At 43.2% G+C, this 15,919-nt stretch overlaps 3 protein-coding genes across 15 annotated transcripts in view; 1 reads left to right on the forward strand and 2 right to left on the reverse strand.

The window, feature by feature from the left end:
* The first annotated feature begins 3,116 nt into the window (after positions 1-3,116).
* On the forward strand, positions 3,117-3,836 carry LOC108104487. The gene is made up of 4 exons (XM_017210598.2): positions 3,117-3,149; positions 3,209-3,293; positions 3,347-3,497; positions 3,559-3,836. The coding sequence occupies exons 1-4, from the start codon at positions 3,147-3,149 to the stop codon at positions 3,656-3,658; spliced, it is 339 nt and encodes a 112-aa protein (XP_017066087.1). The 5' UTR covers positions 3,117-3,146; the 3' UTR covers positions 3,659-3,836.
* LOC108104482 (serine/threonine-protein kinase N) overlaps positions 3,660-15,919 on the reverse strand; it is a 32,994-nt gene continuing 20,734 nt past the window's right edge. For 4 of the 13 annotated variants that reach the window (XM_017210587.2, XM_017210585.2, XM_017210586.2 and 1 more), the window contains 8 exons: positions 10,060-11,364; positions 8,506-9,168; positions 6,826-7,035; positions 6,083-6,703; positions 5,648-6,019; positions 5,483-5,590; positions 5,282-5,422; positions 3,660-5,215 (listed from right to left, as the gene is read on the reverse strand). In XM_017210587.2, the coding sequence (XP_017066076.1) occupies positions 5,072-5,215; positions 5,282-5,422; positions 5,483-5,590; positions 5,648-6,019; positions 6,083-6,703; positions 6,826-7,035; positions 8,506-9,168; positions 10,060-11,364 (3,564 nt within the window). In that variant the 3' untranslated portion in view covers positions 3,660-5,071. Of the gene's footprint in view, positions 5,216-5,281; positions 5,423-5,482; positions 5,591-5,647; positions 6,020-6,082; positions 6,704-6,825; positions 7,036-7,110; positions 8,283-8,505; positions 9,169-10,059; positions 11,365-15,919 lie in introns of those variants that run through there. The other 9 variants (XM_017210588.2, XM_017210584.2, XM_017210591.2 and 6 more) reach the window with 6 other exon arrangements.
* On the reverse strand, positions 11,641-15,379 carry LOC108104484. The gene is made up of 4 exons (XM_017210596.2): positions 15,226-15,379; positions 14,004-14,434; positions 13,518-13,946; positions 11,641-13,460 (listed from the first exon to the last, which is right to left on the reverse strand). The coding sequence occupies exons 2-4, from the start codon at positions 14,223-14,225 to the stop codon at positions 11,862-11,864; spliced, it is 2,250 nt and encodes a 749-aa protein (XP_017066085.1). The 5' UTR covers positions 14,226-14,434; positions 15,226-15,379; the 3' UTR covers positions 11,641-11,861.

Genomic DNA, 15,919 nt, shown 5'->3' on the forward strand with positions numbered 1-15,919 from the left:
AGCTGACAAGGTCGCAGGTTTTTGGCAAATTAAAATATTTGTTGCTTTTGTTTTTGCCTTCACACAGATTTAATTATTTAATCAAGACAATTACTGACTGGCTGTGAATCAAGATTAATATGCGAAAGATGCAACAAAATGATTAGAGATGCCTTAGAGCAATCAGAAGTGCTGATTGAATTTAATTCAAAAGGACAGTGTTTTCTTTATATAATATAATATATTTATCAAATGTAAAATGTAATTCCATTTAGGACATATTTTTCCCACTGCATTGCAGAGCAAACAATTATAAATTGCAAGTAAATCAATTGCTTCTTCACGCCATTTGCCAGATAGCTTTCCTAAGGGATAAACAAGGATACGCACTCGATGGCCAAGTCCTGGGATCTTGTCTTGTCATGCAATTATCGAGTTTTAATGAATTTTCGCGCAAAGTCAGAGGCAAAAAGCATTACAGAGAACTCCTACCAGCAGACACAAACGGAAAAGGAAGCGAGAAAGTTGCCAACTAATTACCCCAGGACACTTGGCACACAAAAAGCAGACGACCAAGGCAAATGCTCGAGTTAATTGCATTGCCAATGATGCGGCAAAAGTGTTTTGACGACCAGAAAGGCCATTAAGTCATTAAGACGCTCAAAATGTCATTAAAGAGCTGGCCAAAAACAATTATAATCTGAGTAAATCGCAGTAACAAATTCTTTTCGGGGGATCTCCCAATCTCGATACAAATATTTGCTTTCACGCTCATCATTCTAAAAGTGGAAAATTTTGTGGTAAAGTGGTGGCAAAAGAAAAAAGTTCTTGAAAGCTTCTTGTAATTAGGGCATATTCGCATTGAATTGCAAATGACATTAACCGGCATTTTCTGCTGGCCAAAAGTTTATCCCCAGCTGTCGGTTTGTTTGCCCAAAATGCTTAACGAGCCGAGGTCAGTGGGCAAATCAGAAGTGCCAGATGGAAATTCCCGCTGCAAATTAAATAACTGTCTAATTGGCAGCCGAATAAAATGTGCACAGGGCAGAGTTCAGTTGGCAGGGTAAAATAGCAAAACACAACTGACACGACCCAGCAATAAATCTCAATTGATCCCCCAGGTGCAATGGCTGTTTGGTCAATTAAAACTCCCCCGATGGCTTCCATTGAAGCCGTCCTTTGCATCCGCGGGATGCGGTGGGATGGTGAGCTGAATGTGTGGCAAATACGTTAAGTGGCAGCAACGAGCCACAACAATGACCGATCAACTGCCCCATGAACTGCATCAATCCCCCGGCGGTGGATTTCCCGACTTTTCGGGGCAAAAAAAAAACGCTTTTCCCGCGAAGGAAAGGAAATCAAACCAAACGGGATATATTTTCACTTGCAAAAAATAAATATAACTGTTGCGAAATCAACTGAATGGTTTTTATATATATGTTTAAGTAAGTTAAATGTACAAAAAAAATATTTTTTCCCTAAAAATAGTTAAGGCTAAGGTTCATTTACATTGCTATTTCAGACTTTCTACAATACTAGTCGAAAGTTGTGTTTAAAAGTTTATAAAACCACTTTTAATTAAAGTCCACCTAGAATCAAGCAATTGAAATTGAAAATGGCAACGAACAGAGCCCTGAACGCATGGAACTTGGCCATAAATGCTCCAATGGGCCATTTGCCGTGGAGCAATGGTTATGGCGAGAATAAAACCCAGCCAGTGCAAATAATATTGTGGCCAACTCCCGGGCTCAAGCCAGTTCCGGCCAGTGGCCAATGGCAGGACGAACTTTGGCCAGTAAACAGCATTAAGTAACCTCACGCACAGCGGGGTGAGTGTGTGTTATTGAAGCAACTGCCTTCGGTGTCCTTGTCGTCGCAGTGTAATTGCCATGGATGACTTGCCCCTGCCCCTTCTGCCCCTCTACTCATTCTGGCCAACTGGCATTGACAAGCTCCATAATGGCCATCGACCGACAACATCTGGTTTATGTTGCCATAGCCAGTTTGCGCTGACTTCGGTTCGGTTGGAGCAACAGAAACTTTGCTTCCTCGCATTGATTTCCAGGTAGTTGTACACACAGCCCCCCATCGAGAAGCCTAATTGAATATCGTTGGCATCCTGGCTCAAGCTCCAACCTGAAGGCTAAACTCGGTAAGTTGGAAAACATTGTTTTCTTTTTAAGACCTTTAATAGAGTTTTTATTATGTATTAGATAACTTACTTATTATGCCTTAAAGTGCATAATAAGTAAGTTATCTAATACAGGTATTACAGGGACTATGTCATACTTTAAATAATTTCAATACTTTTTCTGAAATTTTGTTCAATATACTTTCGTTTATCAAGAAAGCTCTACTGTAGTTTGCATGGGTCTGCGAATGACTGTTCTCCATATTTCAGTAAGCATAAGTTGCTTATCGCAGACGCCCATTGATATGCACATGTGGAAATCCCTTGGATGCGCCTGCCAAACCCTTATCACTTGGACCAGACGGCTAAAAGCTGGGAAAACTCCGGCAAGAGTACGGAAAATGGCTTGAAAACTGCTCAGCATGCATATCCCTCCAGCATGCCCTTCCTTCTCCGGCCAACTGCATCTACTTAGCATAATTTGTTGCCTCTTTCTTGTCCTTCGTTTACCGAGTTTCGAGTTGCGGATCTTGGGAATCGGGCGTCCTGTGCCTGTCAAGGACCCAAGTTGCGTTGCCAGTTTGTCTAGACAAAGACAATGTCTGCATACAAAGATTATGTTTTGATGGGACATTTAGGAGATAGTCAATTTGCAATTTTGGGAGTTTTTAGCATTCAAATGGATTAGAACTTTTTCCATTCTAAAATAAATGTGTGCTCAAAATATTTTTTGTTATTATTTGCTTATATATTATATATTTTTAATCCACTTTATATATATAATCATAAAAATATTAAACTCGCGCCAACATTTTAAACATTTTTGCGCTTTGCAGCACTAACAGGAGACTTAAATTAGTTTTCATGTAGGTGACAGCCCTACTCATCAGCTGTTGCGTTTTATGAACAAGTAAAGTTCAGCTGAAACATAATTTTATTTAAGAATCAATAAAAAATTATTTAGTATATTAAAAGCATAAATTATAAATTAAACTATATACTAATACACTCGGATCAAAAAAAAAGTTATAAAGCCATGGTAAGCGAACGCCTGTCAGCGGTTACTCTCAAACTGTACTGCATGTGTTTACCTTACAGTTGGAGTTCAATGACTTCCAAACTTCAAGCCCCGATGGTTTAACTGCCGCTTTGGGTTTTCGAATTTATAACGATTTGAGAAATGGTAAATAAACTGAATGTCCCTAAATAAGTAAATTATTGAGATATATTTTCTAGAAGACCAAAGTGCTGACTATGTGCCAAACTATGATACCAATCTGAAAGTGTTTTATTTAATCAATAAAGATAAAGCCTATGTACCCGTTCTTCACACAAAGGAAATCGACTTCCGAATTTTTAAGCCCTTACAAGAAAAGCTAAAAGAAATGTAGGTCTTAATTACACCGAAAAAACGACTTTTATTTATAAACCGATTCATTCCAAAACAGCAATATATTTCTGGCCATTGTGGACAACACAGGCAATACTTTGTATTACCAAATCAGCGATGGACTGTACGAAAAACCAATTAACAAAAACCCCATTTAAATAATAGCGATAGATACATTTATTCAAAATCATATCATAAATATAAGTTACAGTCACAACTTGAAGCTAAACAAAGTGACTGGACATGGACCAATCCGAATTGACAAATTTCAAATGAAATCGACGGTTATAGCCGCAAGCTGTGGGCATAATAATCGCAATAAAAATGACAATAGAAGATCTGCATTCTTTATACTCGTTTCGATTGGCATGAGGGGTGTACAATCGTTATCATAATTGTAATTATCAGTAATTCTTCTTCACATAATGATAGCTAAGACTACGTTTCAATAATCGATTATTACAAGCTTAAATCAAACTAAAAAATTACATTAAATATATGTATACCATAGATCTTAAGAGTATAACAATCTGAATGCATGCCATCGGTCAACGGGAACTCCAAATCTCATCCCGTTGAACAGTATTTTGTTTTTGATCCTCACATCTCGATTAAAGCATACCGCGCATACAAACAAATCATTTACAATCATCAATCTAACGTCGAATAAAAATGCTCAAAGCAATACAGTTTCTTGTATAATAGGTATAATAATAATAAATAACAAATGTTCGCGTGTGTGTATATGACGTAAAAAATATGTTAAAATTATAACACAACTCGGGCAATGGGCTGGGGAGTTGATAAAAAGCGCAAGGCAATTTACAGAGCTTACATGTTAAAACTGTAAATATATTTTACTTTTCTCTCACTTTACTAGATAAATATGTCGTATAGAAGATGAGCTCGTTTAGCAAGACGATTCCTGGGATGTGCATGCAATATATGTTATGTATAAAATATATCCTTTGTTCTTGTATGTCGATTATATGAAAATATGTTGCAATGATTGCTCGCTCTTGGGGTGTAAACATACTGCTCATCTATAAAATCTATTTAGATCGGGTCTTACAAAAAAACTGTCCAAAACTACAACTTTGCGTTTAAGGCTTTCCTAGGGTTTGTCAGACTATTCAATGCGTTCTCGTATTAGGAAAAGGAAACGACTCTATTTGCTGTACAACAATGCTATGATTACGTGGGATGATTTCTAGTGGGGGCTGTGTTATCTGAACTGGCTGGCTGGATGGATGATTGACAAATGCGCTTGCTTTGCCACAAAGTGGACAACTAGTAGGTAATTTGGTTTATGTTGGTCTCTCGGCCAGTGAGCAACACTCAAAAGTTCTCTCATTAATAGATATATTTTCTATATAGATACTGTTTATAAATATATATGTCCTGTATCTGCATGATCATGTTGTCTTCGTATTGTATAAATATTGAACTCACATCGACTAAACCAAGTAAAATTACTCGAAACCAACTTCGTACACAAGTAAAAGCAAAAGACAAAGGCTATAACGATCGGGCTAGGCCCATTGGTGAACCCTTGAACTAACAACAAGTTCCTAACACCATTCGGCCGTGTATGAAAAGTCCTGGAAGAGCACCTGCTCGTCCTCGGACAGGTGGCGCGGCTCCTTCGGTGGCGTTAGCTGCGCTTTCTCCGACGTGAACTCCTCGTCAAAGTTTGATACATCCTCCAAATGGTTCTGAAAGGTTGTAATTACCAAGGTAAGTTCATATCATTAAAGTTTAAACTTGGTTTTTAAACTTACAATAGTTGGCACGAAGGGTGGTTTGACCTTTCGCAGGAGCAGATCATCCCACACAATCGAACGGAAGAATGCCTGCTTCTTAACATCCTCCGCATCACGTTCTGAGGATCCCAGACGTCTCTCTGGATTCTTGCGCAGAAGCTGAAAGTTGATTTAATATTTAGTTTCGCTATTAATTGTAAGAGTTATATTATAACTTACCCTACGCATCACGGCTATGGCCTCAAGTGAGAGGAAGCGTGGATAGCGCACCTCATCGTTGACAATTGAATCGAACACCTCTTCCTCATCGTCACCAGGGAATGGAGACTATAAAAATGAATCAGTTATTCATTGAACTATTGAGGCTTGTTTTATATAACTTACCTCACCAACCAACATCTCAAAGATAAGCACTCCCAAACCCCACCAATCCACAGCTCGTGTATATGAAGTTTCCGTTAGCACTTCAGGTGCCAAAAACTCAGGTGTGCCACAAAAAGTTCCTGTGCGATCGCCGAAGCCCATTCCCTCCTTGCACAGACCAAAGTCAGCAATCTTCACATACCCATCCGTATCCAACAATAAGTTGTCCAGCTTCAGGTCCCGATAGATAATCTTATTTTCATGCAAGTACTGCAGGCCCAAAACCACACACGCGGCATAGAAGACGGCTCTTGGCTCAAGGAAAACGTCCGTATGGATGTGCATCATCAAGTCTCCGCCGGCGGCGTACTCCATCACAAAACAAACATGTTGCTAAGGAGAAAACACAAGTTAGGAATAAGTAAACTCGAAATAGAATGTTATAACAAAACTCACCTCAGTCTGGAAGCACGAATACAAATTGACTAAGAAGGGATGGCGCATGGCGTTGGCCACCTCGAAGATGCGCTTTTCGCTGAGCAGCGACTCTACTTCATCGCGGGCGATGATGTCGCCCTTTTTCAGCGCCTTGATGGCATAGTACTGGTTGTTGCTTTTCAATTGCGACAGGATCACCTTGCCAAAGTGGCCGCGTCCCAAAACGCTTAGCAAACGGAAGTTGTCCATCGACAGCATGCCAGCATTGGGAGGCTGCTTTCCAGCTCTGCCGGTGTCGAGTCCTCCGGATTCACGATACTGCAGGCCACGGGCCACATTCCTGCGCTGCTGTTGCTGTTGCTGATTGGAGTTGCTGTTGGTGGAGGAGCTGGGTGAGTAAACTGAAGCTGCTGCTGCCGCCTTGGCCACATTCAGCTCATACTGGTTGGCATAGATGGGCTGCTGCTGTGGTGGCTGCTTGTCCTGCCTTTGAGCGGGCTGCGGGAATTGCGGAGCACCAGCGGCCGCACTGTTTCCATAGATAGTCGGAGTTGGTGGCTCCTGGATGATGGGCGAAGACTGCTGCACATACTGCTGCTGACTGCCGCCCACGTAGAGCTTGCCCAACTGAGGTATAACCTAAGACGTACAAGAAAGTAAACTTTAGTTCTGGTAGATAGTTAGAGATATAGGGAAACGTATATTAGTGGCTACAACTTGAGAGCTTCGTGAATCCTTTCACTTTCAATTTCCTGCATTACCTGCTGGACTTGGTCTTCTGTTTCTAACTTTTCAACTGTCTCGAGGAGAATACTTTCGACACAAGCTTCGGATAACTTTCTAGACTGCGCATCTGCCACCGGCTTAATCTCCGGCTGTGAATCCGGCTCGGCCACCTCCTCGATCAGGCAACTGGTCGTCCGGCTGGCATTGATCGGTTCGAGGGTAATATGTACAAGACTAATACGGGCCTGCAAGAGGATGGTTCTTCATAGTTTGGTTGATTGATCGGGATGGATTTGATTGAACCCAAGAAACACACATACAGCAGGTGGTACAGGATTGGATGCGCAGGGACACACTAACAGTTGGTTGATGGTACGCGAGGGGGACAAATCAAGGTAATGAAGTTGGTTATGTGTGTGCAGCTGTTGCTGTTGTTGTTGGTGTAGGAGTTGGACCGCAAACATCTGCCTCAAGACTTGACCGAGCGCATGGAAAGTTGGCACAATCATGACGCGTCTACATTTCGATCGATACCGATACGATACTTGGGCGAGATAGATGGCTAAAACCGCGCCGGCCAACTGAAGGCGAACAAGTGCCAAAGTCATGACCAGAGGCCAAGCATTTGCGTCGTTGTTTTGGGTCTAAAAATGACCAACCAAAAGGAAAATGTGACAACGGCGCACACATAACGATGAGTACATAGCTTGGACACATAGATACAAAGGTAAGCGAACACAGAAACAAACATCTTAGATGAAAATGGAAATGTGGAACGCTGACGTTGCAACGTGAGGGGGCGGAAAAACGAGGATTGGGTGGTATGTGGGTGTGTGTGACAAAAATTAAAACATTTCCCGACCATTGGCACGTGAAGTGGCGCACTTTCGGATGCCTCTCAAAGAACCCGTCATTCCCCCAAGATATATCCTCTTTTCTTCCCTCTGATCTTTCCGTTGTCATTCGCCAGAATCTATTTAAAGAGTTCAAAATTGTCACTTTTAGCTTTCATTTCGCTAAGATTATATTTGTTTGTCGCCTCTGATCGAAATTATATATTATGTAAAGTAAATCGGGTGTAATAAATTTAAGACCATAGTCAAAGCTCTCAAGTTGTTTATCATTAAAATATACTTTTTAAAAATTGATTAAGAGACTATTTCTACAGCAAACTAAACTGTGCAAGTCACATTTATGCCATTTAACACTTAAAGCTCTCAATTTATTTTGTATTTTAAAACATTAACTATTTCAAATTGAGTTGCAAGCTACATTATCTACATTAACTAAGCTATAAGAGGTTACAATTGCAAAAGTTGCTAAATTAGATTTATATTAAGTCAATTATTTAAACTGTTAGTCACATTCAAAGCTCAACTTTTAGTTAGTTCTACTACAATTAGTTAGTTTTTGGGGTGCTTGTGAATGCGCTTGGATTACAGTGCTTATGTGTGTGTTTATGAATTAAATGTTTATACACAACTTTCGGGCCTTCGAAAGGGTTTTCTTTTTTTGATAAAGCCAAACCAGAAACACACACACAGACATTTAAAGAAGAAACAAATAACCCAACTCGTGGCAGAAACAAAACAAAATTAAAAATGTAAGAAAATTGTGGGTTAGTGAAAAAATAATTAAAAAGAGAAAAAATAAATCAGACTGCGAGAACAGAAATTAAACCGAAAACCAAACCAGGAAATGAAAAACCTCCTAACCTCCACACAGAAACGATCGCCGGCACTGGAGCTGTGGCTGGAGTGCAGCCGACTGCCCAGGTTATCGTTGCTGCCCCGGTACAGATACTCGTCATCGTCCTCGGGATACTCGACTAGTGGCGATGGTGGCACCGATCGGTCCTCCTCCCGGCCACCCAAGAGCACCACAGGTGGCAGGATCAAGACCGGTCGGTGCAGTTGCTGTTCCACAGCGGATGGTGGTTCGGGGCCCGTCGGTTTCTGGGCGGGATGTGGGTGGGGCTGCGGCTGCTGCTGCTGCAACTGAAATTGGTTGTGGTTTGGGCTTTGGCTTTGGCTGGGGCAGGCGTTTGAGCTAGGCATGATTTGATTGCTGGCAAGCGGTGGCAACGACGGTGTTGGGCGGGCAAAGTTGATTGGCTGCTGCTCCTCGGACTCTCTCTGTTTCTCGCAAAGTTCCAGGATCGCTTGACGCTGCGCCTCTTGGAACTGCTGCAGACGCAGCTGCTCCTCGCGCTGACGCTTCTGCAGCGCCTGCTGCTCGGTCTGTTGCTGTAGCAACAGCAGGTTCTCCAGCGCACTTGGACTCAGTGACATGTTCTGCTCCTTTAGAAGGCGACGTAGCGTTGAGGGACGCGAGTCCATGTCCGATAGGAAATCGAATTCATGCAGAGCATCTTGCAGCTGTCGGCGATTAACGAAATCATGACGAAACGGAAACGGAAACCGAGACGGGCACACAGACACACAGAGTCAGAGAGAGATAGGGCGAATGATGACGGCGGGCCAAACAAAAAGCGCAATGCGAAAGATATTGACAGATGAATAAAGTGGATGAAAGGGTAAACAAGGCTGAATGAGAAAAAGGACTTTTCTCGGAGAAAGTGAAGAGATAGAAATAAGCGAAAGAAAATGACGTTGATGGATTTGAATGGGGTGAAAATCAACGGCAGAGGCGGTAGATAAAAGCTGAAGCGTAAACTAATTTCCGAGAATTTTTAAGCAAGTTTATTCCATGACCTTGCTACTTTAGTTCTTTCTTATTAACGTTCTTCTTATTAACTTTTTTACAGTTCTTACGTTAAATTTAGATTTTTGTGTAAAAAAGAAGAAAATTTGCAGTTTGTTGTCTAATTAAAATTTTCAAATAAAGTAAATAAAATTTAAATTGAAGACTTCGTTATAAATTAATTTATAGAAAGGTTCAAAAATCAAGAAAATAAAGCTAGCTCGCTTTGAATACTCATTCTGCCTCAGTTTTCGCGAGCGATGATGGTTCTGTATGGAGTTCTGCTGCCGTTCCAAATGTACAGATTAGAGAGATATATAATACAAAACCAACACCAAATGCCCAAATGTGATGACTGTACAGGTGTGTGTGTGTGTGTGTGCGTATGTGGGTGAATAGATACATGAGAGTGTGGGCGGAGGAGCAAGTGGCAGGCACAACGATCAAACCAGCTACGGGTACACAGCTAAGTACATACGCAGATCTTTATACAGGGTCGGTCAAGTAGTAGGTACTGACTATTGATCTGTACACGGATCGCTTTTTGAAATAAAAACTAAACTTACCTCCTGATCCAATATTGGAGTGGTGGATGCGGACTTTAGCACGGGTGGCGGTGGTGGTGCCGTTGTGGGTGCGGCAGTGCGAGCGCCTTGAATCACTGGTCCCTTAGTGGCTCCCGACATTTGTAAGCTGAGCGTATTGGGCCTTCCAGTTGCTCCAGCGGTAACAGGAGGCGAATCCGGGGGCAAGACACTGATTCCCTGCATATGCACAGACAGAGGACGCATTCCGCTCAGACCACTGGCCGCCGGATCCGGATATTCACCAGGTGTCTCAACGTGTTCGTGCATTCCGGCATCCGGGTCGAATTCCAGGTTCTGTGCCTGCTCTCCAGGTGTATATGGTTCTGGTTCCACAAGCGCATCGGAAGAGGGAGTCCTCGAAATTGGCGACTCGGAATCTCGTGACCCACTGACCACCATGGTTGAGCTACCTGTTACAGAAGATCCAGATCCCACAGATCCCATGTGCACATGATTTGGAGCATTTCGCTTGAGCAGACGTCCCCAGGTGGCCACATTGATGTTCAGTTGCTTGGCACGCGAGATGTTCTTCGCCTGCTGCCTGTTGAAGATCATACGCTGGCGCCGCAGCTTCGGCTTCTGCGAAATCATAGGGTTCAAGAACTTGACCTCCGCAAAGAGCAGACCTTGTGGCTCCAGCTGCAGTGCCATGCCGTGTCGCACATCGTCGATAAATTCTTCTAAGCGCAACACCTTCACCGCACACAGAGATCTCCAGTCGCGCCAATAGACTCCAATCTCCAGCTCACGCGAGCGGTCTAGATCGATGGAGAAGCGCTGATCCCAGGCCTGCTGCGAACATGGCTTCCATGATGTCTGGCCAACGGTGATATTATCCAGCTTGATGGCTGCCATGATCTCGATCGAGGTCTCATCCTTCACCGAATAGCTCTTCGAACTGCTACGCGAGGTTACGCCTTTGACAAAGCTTCTCAAATCACCCGGACTGGAGTTGTTATCCTTGTCCCTTCGTGATCTTCCGGGCACATCTTCTAGCAAATCCTGGCAGCCAAGCAGGCGTACCTCTAGTTTTCCGGTGACACTGGCACAGCGTCCCAGCGAGGACACCGACTGGTAGGGTTTTCCACCCAGCAGTCCTCCCTGTCCGGTTTGCAGTGACGTGTAGGTGACAGGAGCTGGGGATGTCGATTGCTGGACAATCTGCAGTTCCGTTTTTAATAACTGTGCGGCGGGCGAATCGACAGGCAGCTCCTGGCGACGGAGCTCCAAGGAGTACCGCAAGAGATCTAATTTACGCGACGATTCCGACAAACGTCCATGGGCCTGGTTTAAAATGAAAGGAATTAGTGTTTTATAGAAATTTTAAGATGTTAAATTAATTTACCCACTGCACACTTTGCCATAAATAGTTTATTATACGTTTTTAAAAAGTAATAAATATCTTTCTAATTAAGTTATGAGTCTTAGATATATTTTCTTTCTTTTTATATATCTTCTAAAAAAAATCTAGATGATTCATTTATCAAAAAAAAATCTAAAAATATAATATAATTATAAGTAATATTTATTAAATGACCACCAAAATAAAAGATCACTTTCTAATTAAAACTAATTTCACTTTATTACAACATTAAACTGATTCAGCGCACAATCTGTGTTTTGTGTGAGGAACATTCGCTTACATGGCTTACAGCTAGTCGAAAGAAAGTTGGCTTTGGGTTCGGATTTAGGGTTTGGGTTAATTGGGAGCGTATCAATCTGAAAAGCAAAGTGTTAAATGCAAGCCTTAGATAAAGAAAAATTAATCAATGATTTATATATTACTGCCGCCTGATTAAGGGCTTCTCGCCCAGGGAGAAGGCTCTGCCGCGGAGTTGAAACCTCTCAGCCAACCAACGTTGACAGCTTTCACATTGGCAATTGGGATTCTTGGTGGGGCCTACATGATGACCTGGCTTTCTCATGGCCACCACATTACCAAAACGGCGAGCCTTTTCCAAATGCTCGTGGGTGTAACCGGAAACGGAAGTGGAAGCTTCACTTGCAAGACTTGGACTGTCGCGTGAAATTTCAAAACGTCGCACCGGCAGTGGCGAAGGCGTTACTGTGGTCCCAAAAGTACTGGCCGAAGTGGTGCTCGGTGGCGCCTCGCTGCCACAACGTACCACTGTGGTTGCTGCCGACAATAGTTGTGGCGAACTACGCTCCGAGGAGGGGGAGCCAGAGGCTACCTGCACACTCAGGTTATCGCGTGCCTCACTTTTCCATCGGTAGCTCGGATGTAGAAGGCGGAAGGGATCGGTAGTGGCCGCCGCAGCAGGTTGAACAGGCGCAGTGGCCGGTGGAGTTGGTTGACCCACACCGCCGGGTGCACCAGTAGGTCCAAAGAACTGCAGAAAACCAGGACGATTACGCGGGAAATGCGAGATCTGCTGCAACTGCGACTGCCTCCCCGAATAGGTATTGAATCCATTGGCATCCGAGAAGCCATCCGATTCCGAGGGGATGGTATCGCTGCGCTGGAAGGAGTTGCGTTGCGATTGTACCTCCGTGATCGTTTGCAGGTGATGTGCTGATGGCGCTCCCAAGTTCGTTTGCATGGGACTCTGATCAAAAGGATGCTGACGGGACCAAAGACGCTCCATCTGGCTTATGCGCAGACGATCCAACGAGTTCTCATAGTCAAAGCTGTCGGATTTGGTTAAACCAAAAGATGCCATCGGTGTATCTAGGTCGTCTGTTTCCTTCCATGATGAATCCACGCAATCCGTTCCACCCATGACACTGGATATGCTGCTGCAGGTTGCATCCCTTGGCATCGTAGATCTGGAGGAGTTGGGGTAAGTGCTACTGACGGTTTCATCGCTTGGCTGACGCATATATTTCTGGCGTAGATTAGCCAGCTTGGCCGCCCGCTGATCGCCAATATGTTTGCGGAAGAGTAACTGCTTGGACTCGCACACTTCCTCGGCTGTGCTGCACTTTGTAATGGCATGACCCAGATTCAGATTGTCTTGTTGGTTTTCTGGTTTATTTTTCGCCTGACTTTGAGCCAAACGCCTGGGCATGGCTCCCCCAGAGATTCTTTGATGGCGCAGCAGCATCTGCTCGTTATCCAGAACGGTTTGTGGGGTTGAATTTGAGTCCAGTTCATAGCGCTTGCTACCGGCCAGCTCGGAATCGGAGGAGCTAGAAACCTCTTCATCGGCTTGCCGCTCATCATCCGCCTCCTCCTCCTCATCTCCCTCCGAACCCGTGCAGTACACATCAATGTGTACAGTGCGGGGTTTCTTCTCCCCCAAGTTGGGTATTCTGGGTGATGCTCCTTGGTTTATGTTGCCAGCTAGCGGTGGTATCCTTGACATCGAGGCCGATTTGAATGTAGACGATGGTGTCGTGGGCGTGGGCGAGTAGGTTGGCTAAAGGTTTTAGTTGGTTAAAAGGAGGTAATATATTTCATATAAATCAAAACCCACCACATAGGTGTTAGCCTCCTCCGCCTGCCGCTTGCTGGCAAAATTCATCAGTGCTTCGGTGGTGGCTCTTCGTTGCTCATAAGCTGGACGCCTCTTTGCTGGCTGCTCCTCCGTATCACTTGTTTGGGAGAATGCATCCCGAAGCTGCTGGGCCCTCACTTTGCTGTGGTATACAAAGGGTTCATTCACTGTACCGCTGCCCCCTTCTTGGGGTAAGAAATCTGCCACAGCGGACACCATGATGTTACAGGTGCTCCGGCAGCGAGTGCCACACACTTGGGCAGTGGCACCAGGAGGAGGAGCAGCATCAGTTTCCAGAGATGGTTTGTTTAGGGCCCTCGAAGCATGTGGACTGCCAAAGGCAGAGTCTGCATTGGTGGTGGCCGAGGAGTTGGTGGAACGGAAACTGGTTCCCCCTGTAGCTGCTGTCTGTATATGATTGATTACATATTTAGAAGCTTCCGAAGATCCTTGGACATAACTTACCTTGTCCACATCCATTTCAGGTTCATCGCATGGCGTACACCACTTGTAGACGACGCGCATTGGATGCACTGCCTCCGGAGCACTCAACTCCTTTTGCACGGGCTCACCAGCTCGGGCAAAAGTAAGATGTGCTCGTACCGTCCACTCGGCGGTCAGTTCGTGGGGCAGTGGAACCTGCTGGCCCAGAACCGCACCCGGCGGAGTGGGCGTGGGCGTACTCATGACTCCCTACGCACTTATTGTACTGTCGCAGCATGAACACATTTTGGCTGTGGTTATGGTGTGGCTCAAGGTGCCATCGATATATTCACATAAATATACACTCACGCACTATATACTACATATATAGTATAAATATATATATCTGTATATACGTCACACACGAACTTTATATTCTTGCTAAAAATATCGAGAAACCGTTTTGATAGTTCCTATTGTCGAGCAGAATTCAAATATTTATCATAAGTCAACGATTACGGTTGAAAATGCCTTTGGAATCCAAACGATTTAAAGGTAATTTTATATCAACAAATTGAGGTAACAGCCCCGCAGTTTGTTTATAATTATTTGGAACTTTTCCTTTGAATTTTATACTTTAAACAAAAGCAAAGACATTCTTTCAATGTTTGTGTTATACTGGATTTCTGGTTAACATCATTTAGAACCAATTAAGTTTTTGCAAAGCACTGAAATTTTACATTATAGCTTTCTTTAGATTCTAATTAAATATTCTCTTTAGGTGAACCGAAACATTCTTCACAGGCAGTTTCAACTATATTAATTTGCTTTTTTGTTTTCACGTATTTTTAGCTTCATTCAGCCAACGCACACACACTATATACGTGGGGGGGTTAGGAGATGGATGGGGCGGAACGAAAACACTTTCAGTTTTTCTTAGCTTTTGTAAAATTTGTGTTTCTAAATTTATGTGATTTTATTTTTAACATAATGTTTTCTTCTTTTTCGTTACGCTAAAATTGCAAGATGACCCCAAAAGCCAGATCTGGGAAATCTAGAGAGAAGAACGGACAATCCAAACGGAAAATTACGCAATTTCAGGTGGATAAGCGAAGAAAACCTGCAGCACCCGCTGCGTATGCGTAATGTCGAAGAGTTAATGCCAAGCTCTGACATTTGTTTCGCGACTTATATGGTGTGTGTGCGTGCTTTTCACGGATTTACTTTGGGTATTTTATTTATATTATTATTATTATTTCATTACACATTCAAAGAGTTTCGAGCGAACAAGAAAACAAAGAAACACGAACGCGACGCAAGATGCGGCAATTAAAAAAAAATTATAAAATATCGGGAAACACCAGGCGACGGCGGCGTCGCACGTAGCCAACGGCAATCCAACTCGCACTGAACGCCAAAGGAAAAGCTGCTTGGGAAAATTCGCTAGAGAAGCGGACATACATACAAATACAACAACAAAAACGGCGGCTAACAACAAAATTCCCCATATGCTGGCCAGAGAACTTTGCGCTCCGTTTCTTATGATGGTTTTTATACGCTTCTCGTTTTCGCCCGATCAAGCAGAGGTACAGACATATAGACGTGTTTATATATCCAATGTTTGTGTGCCAGCGGGCAGGCAGGGCAGCATAGTTCTAAAAATGTTTAGCAAAACGCTTCCAACTGGCCAAAAGGGCAAAAGCGGCAGAAAGTTTTGTGTTTATTGTTTAGCCGATCGTAAGATAACTTTTCGCGATATTTCAATGCAGAGAAGAAGATACACTGCATATAAGTTTTGAAACTAAAAGTGAAAGTATTCTAATTGAATATATATAATATATATCATTATCTTGATATATATATGTAGTTATTTTTAAAGAAACAAACTGCATAGACCTTAAGTTGGAATAATGCTTAAAATGTGTTCCGCTGAGTGAGATCTCGCCATCTTTCACCAA

The sequence above is a fragment of the Drosophila eugracilis genome, unplaced genomic scaffold (genome assembly GCF_018153835.1).
Source record: "Drosophila eugracilis isolate 14026-0451.02 unplaced genomic scaffold, ASM1815383v1 contig_1765, whole genome shotgun sequence".
NCBI lineage: Eukaryota > Metazoa > Arthropoda > Insecta > Diptera > Drosophilidae > Drosophila > Drosophila eugracilis.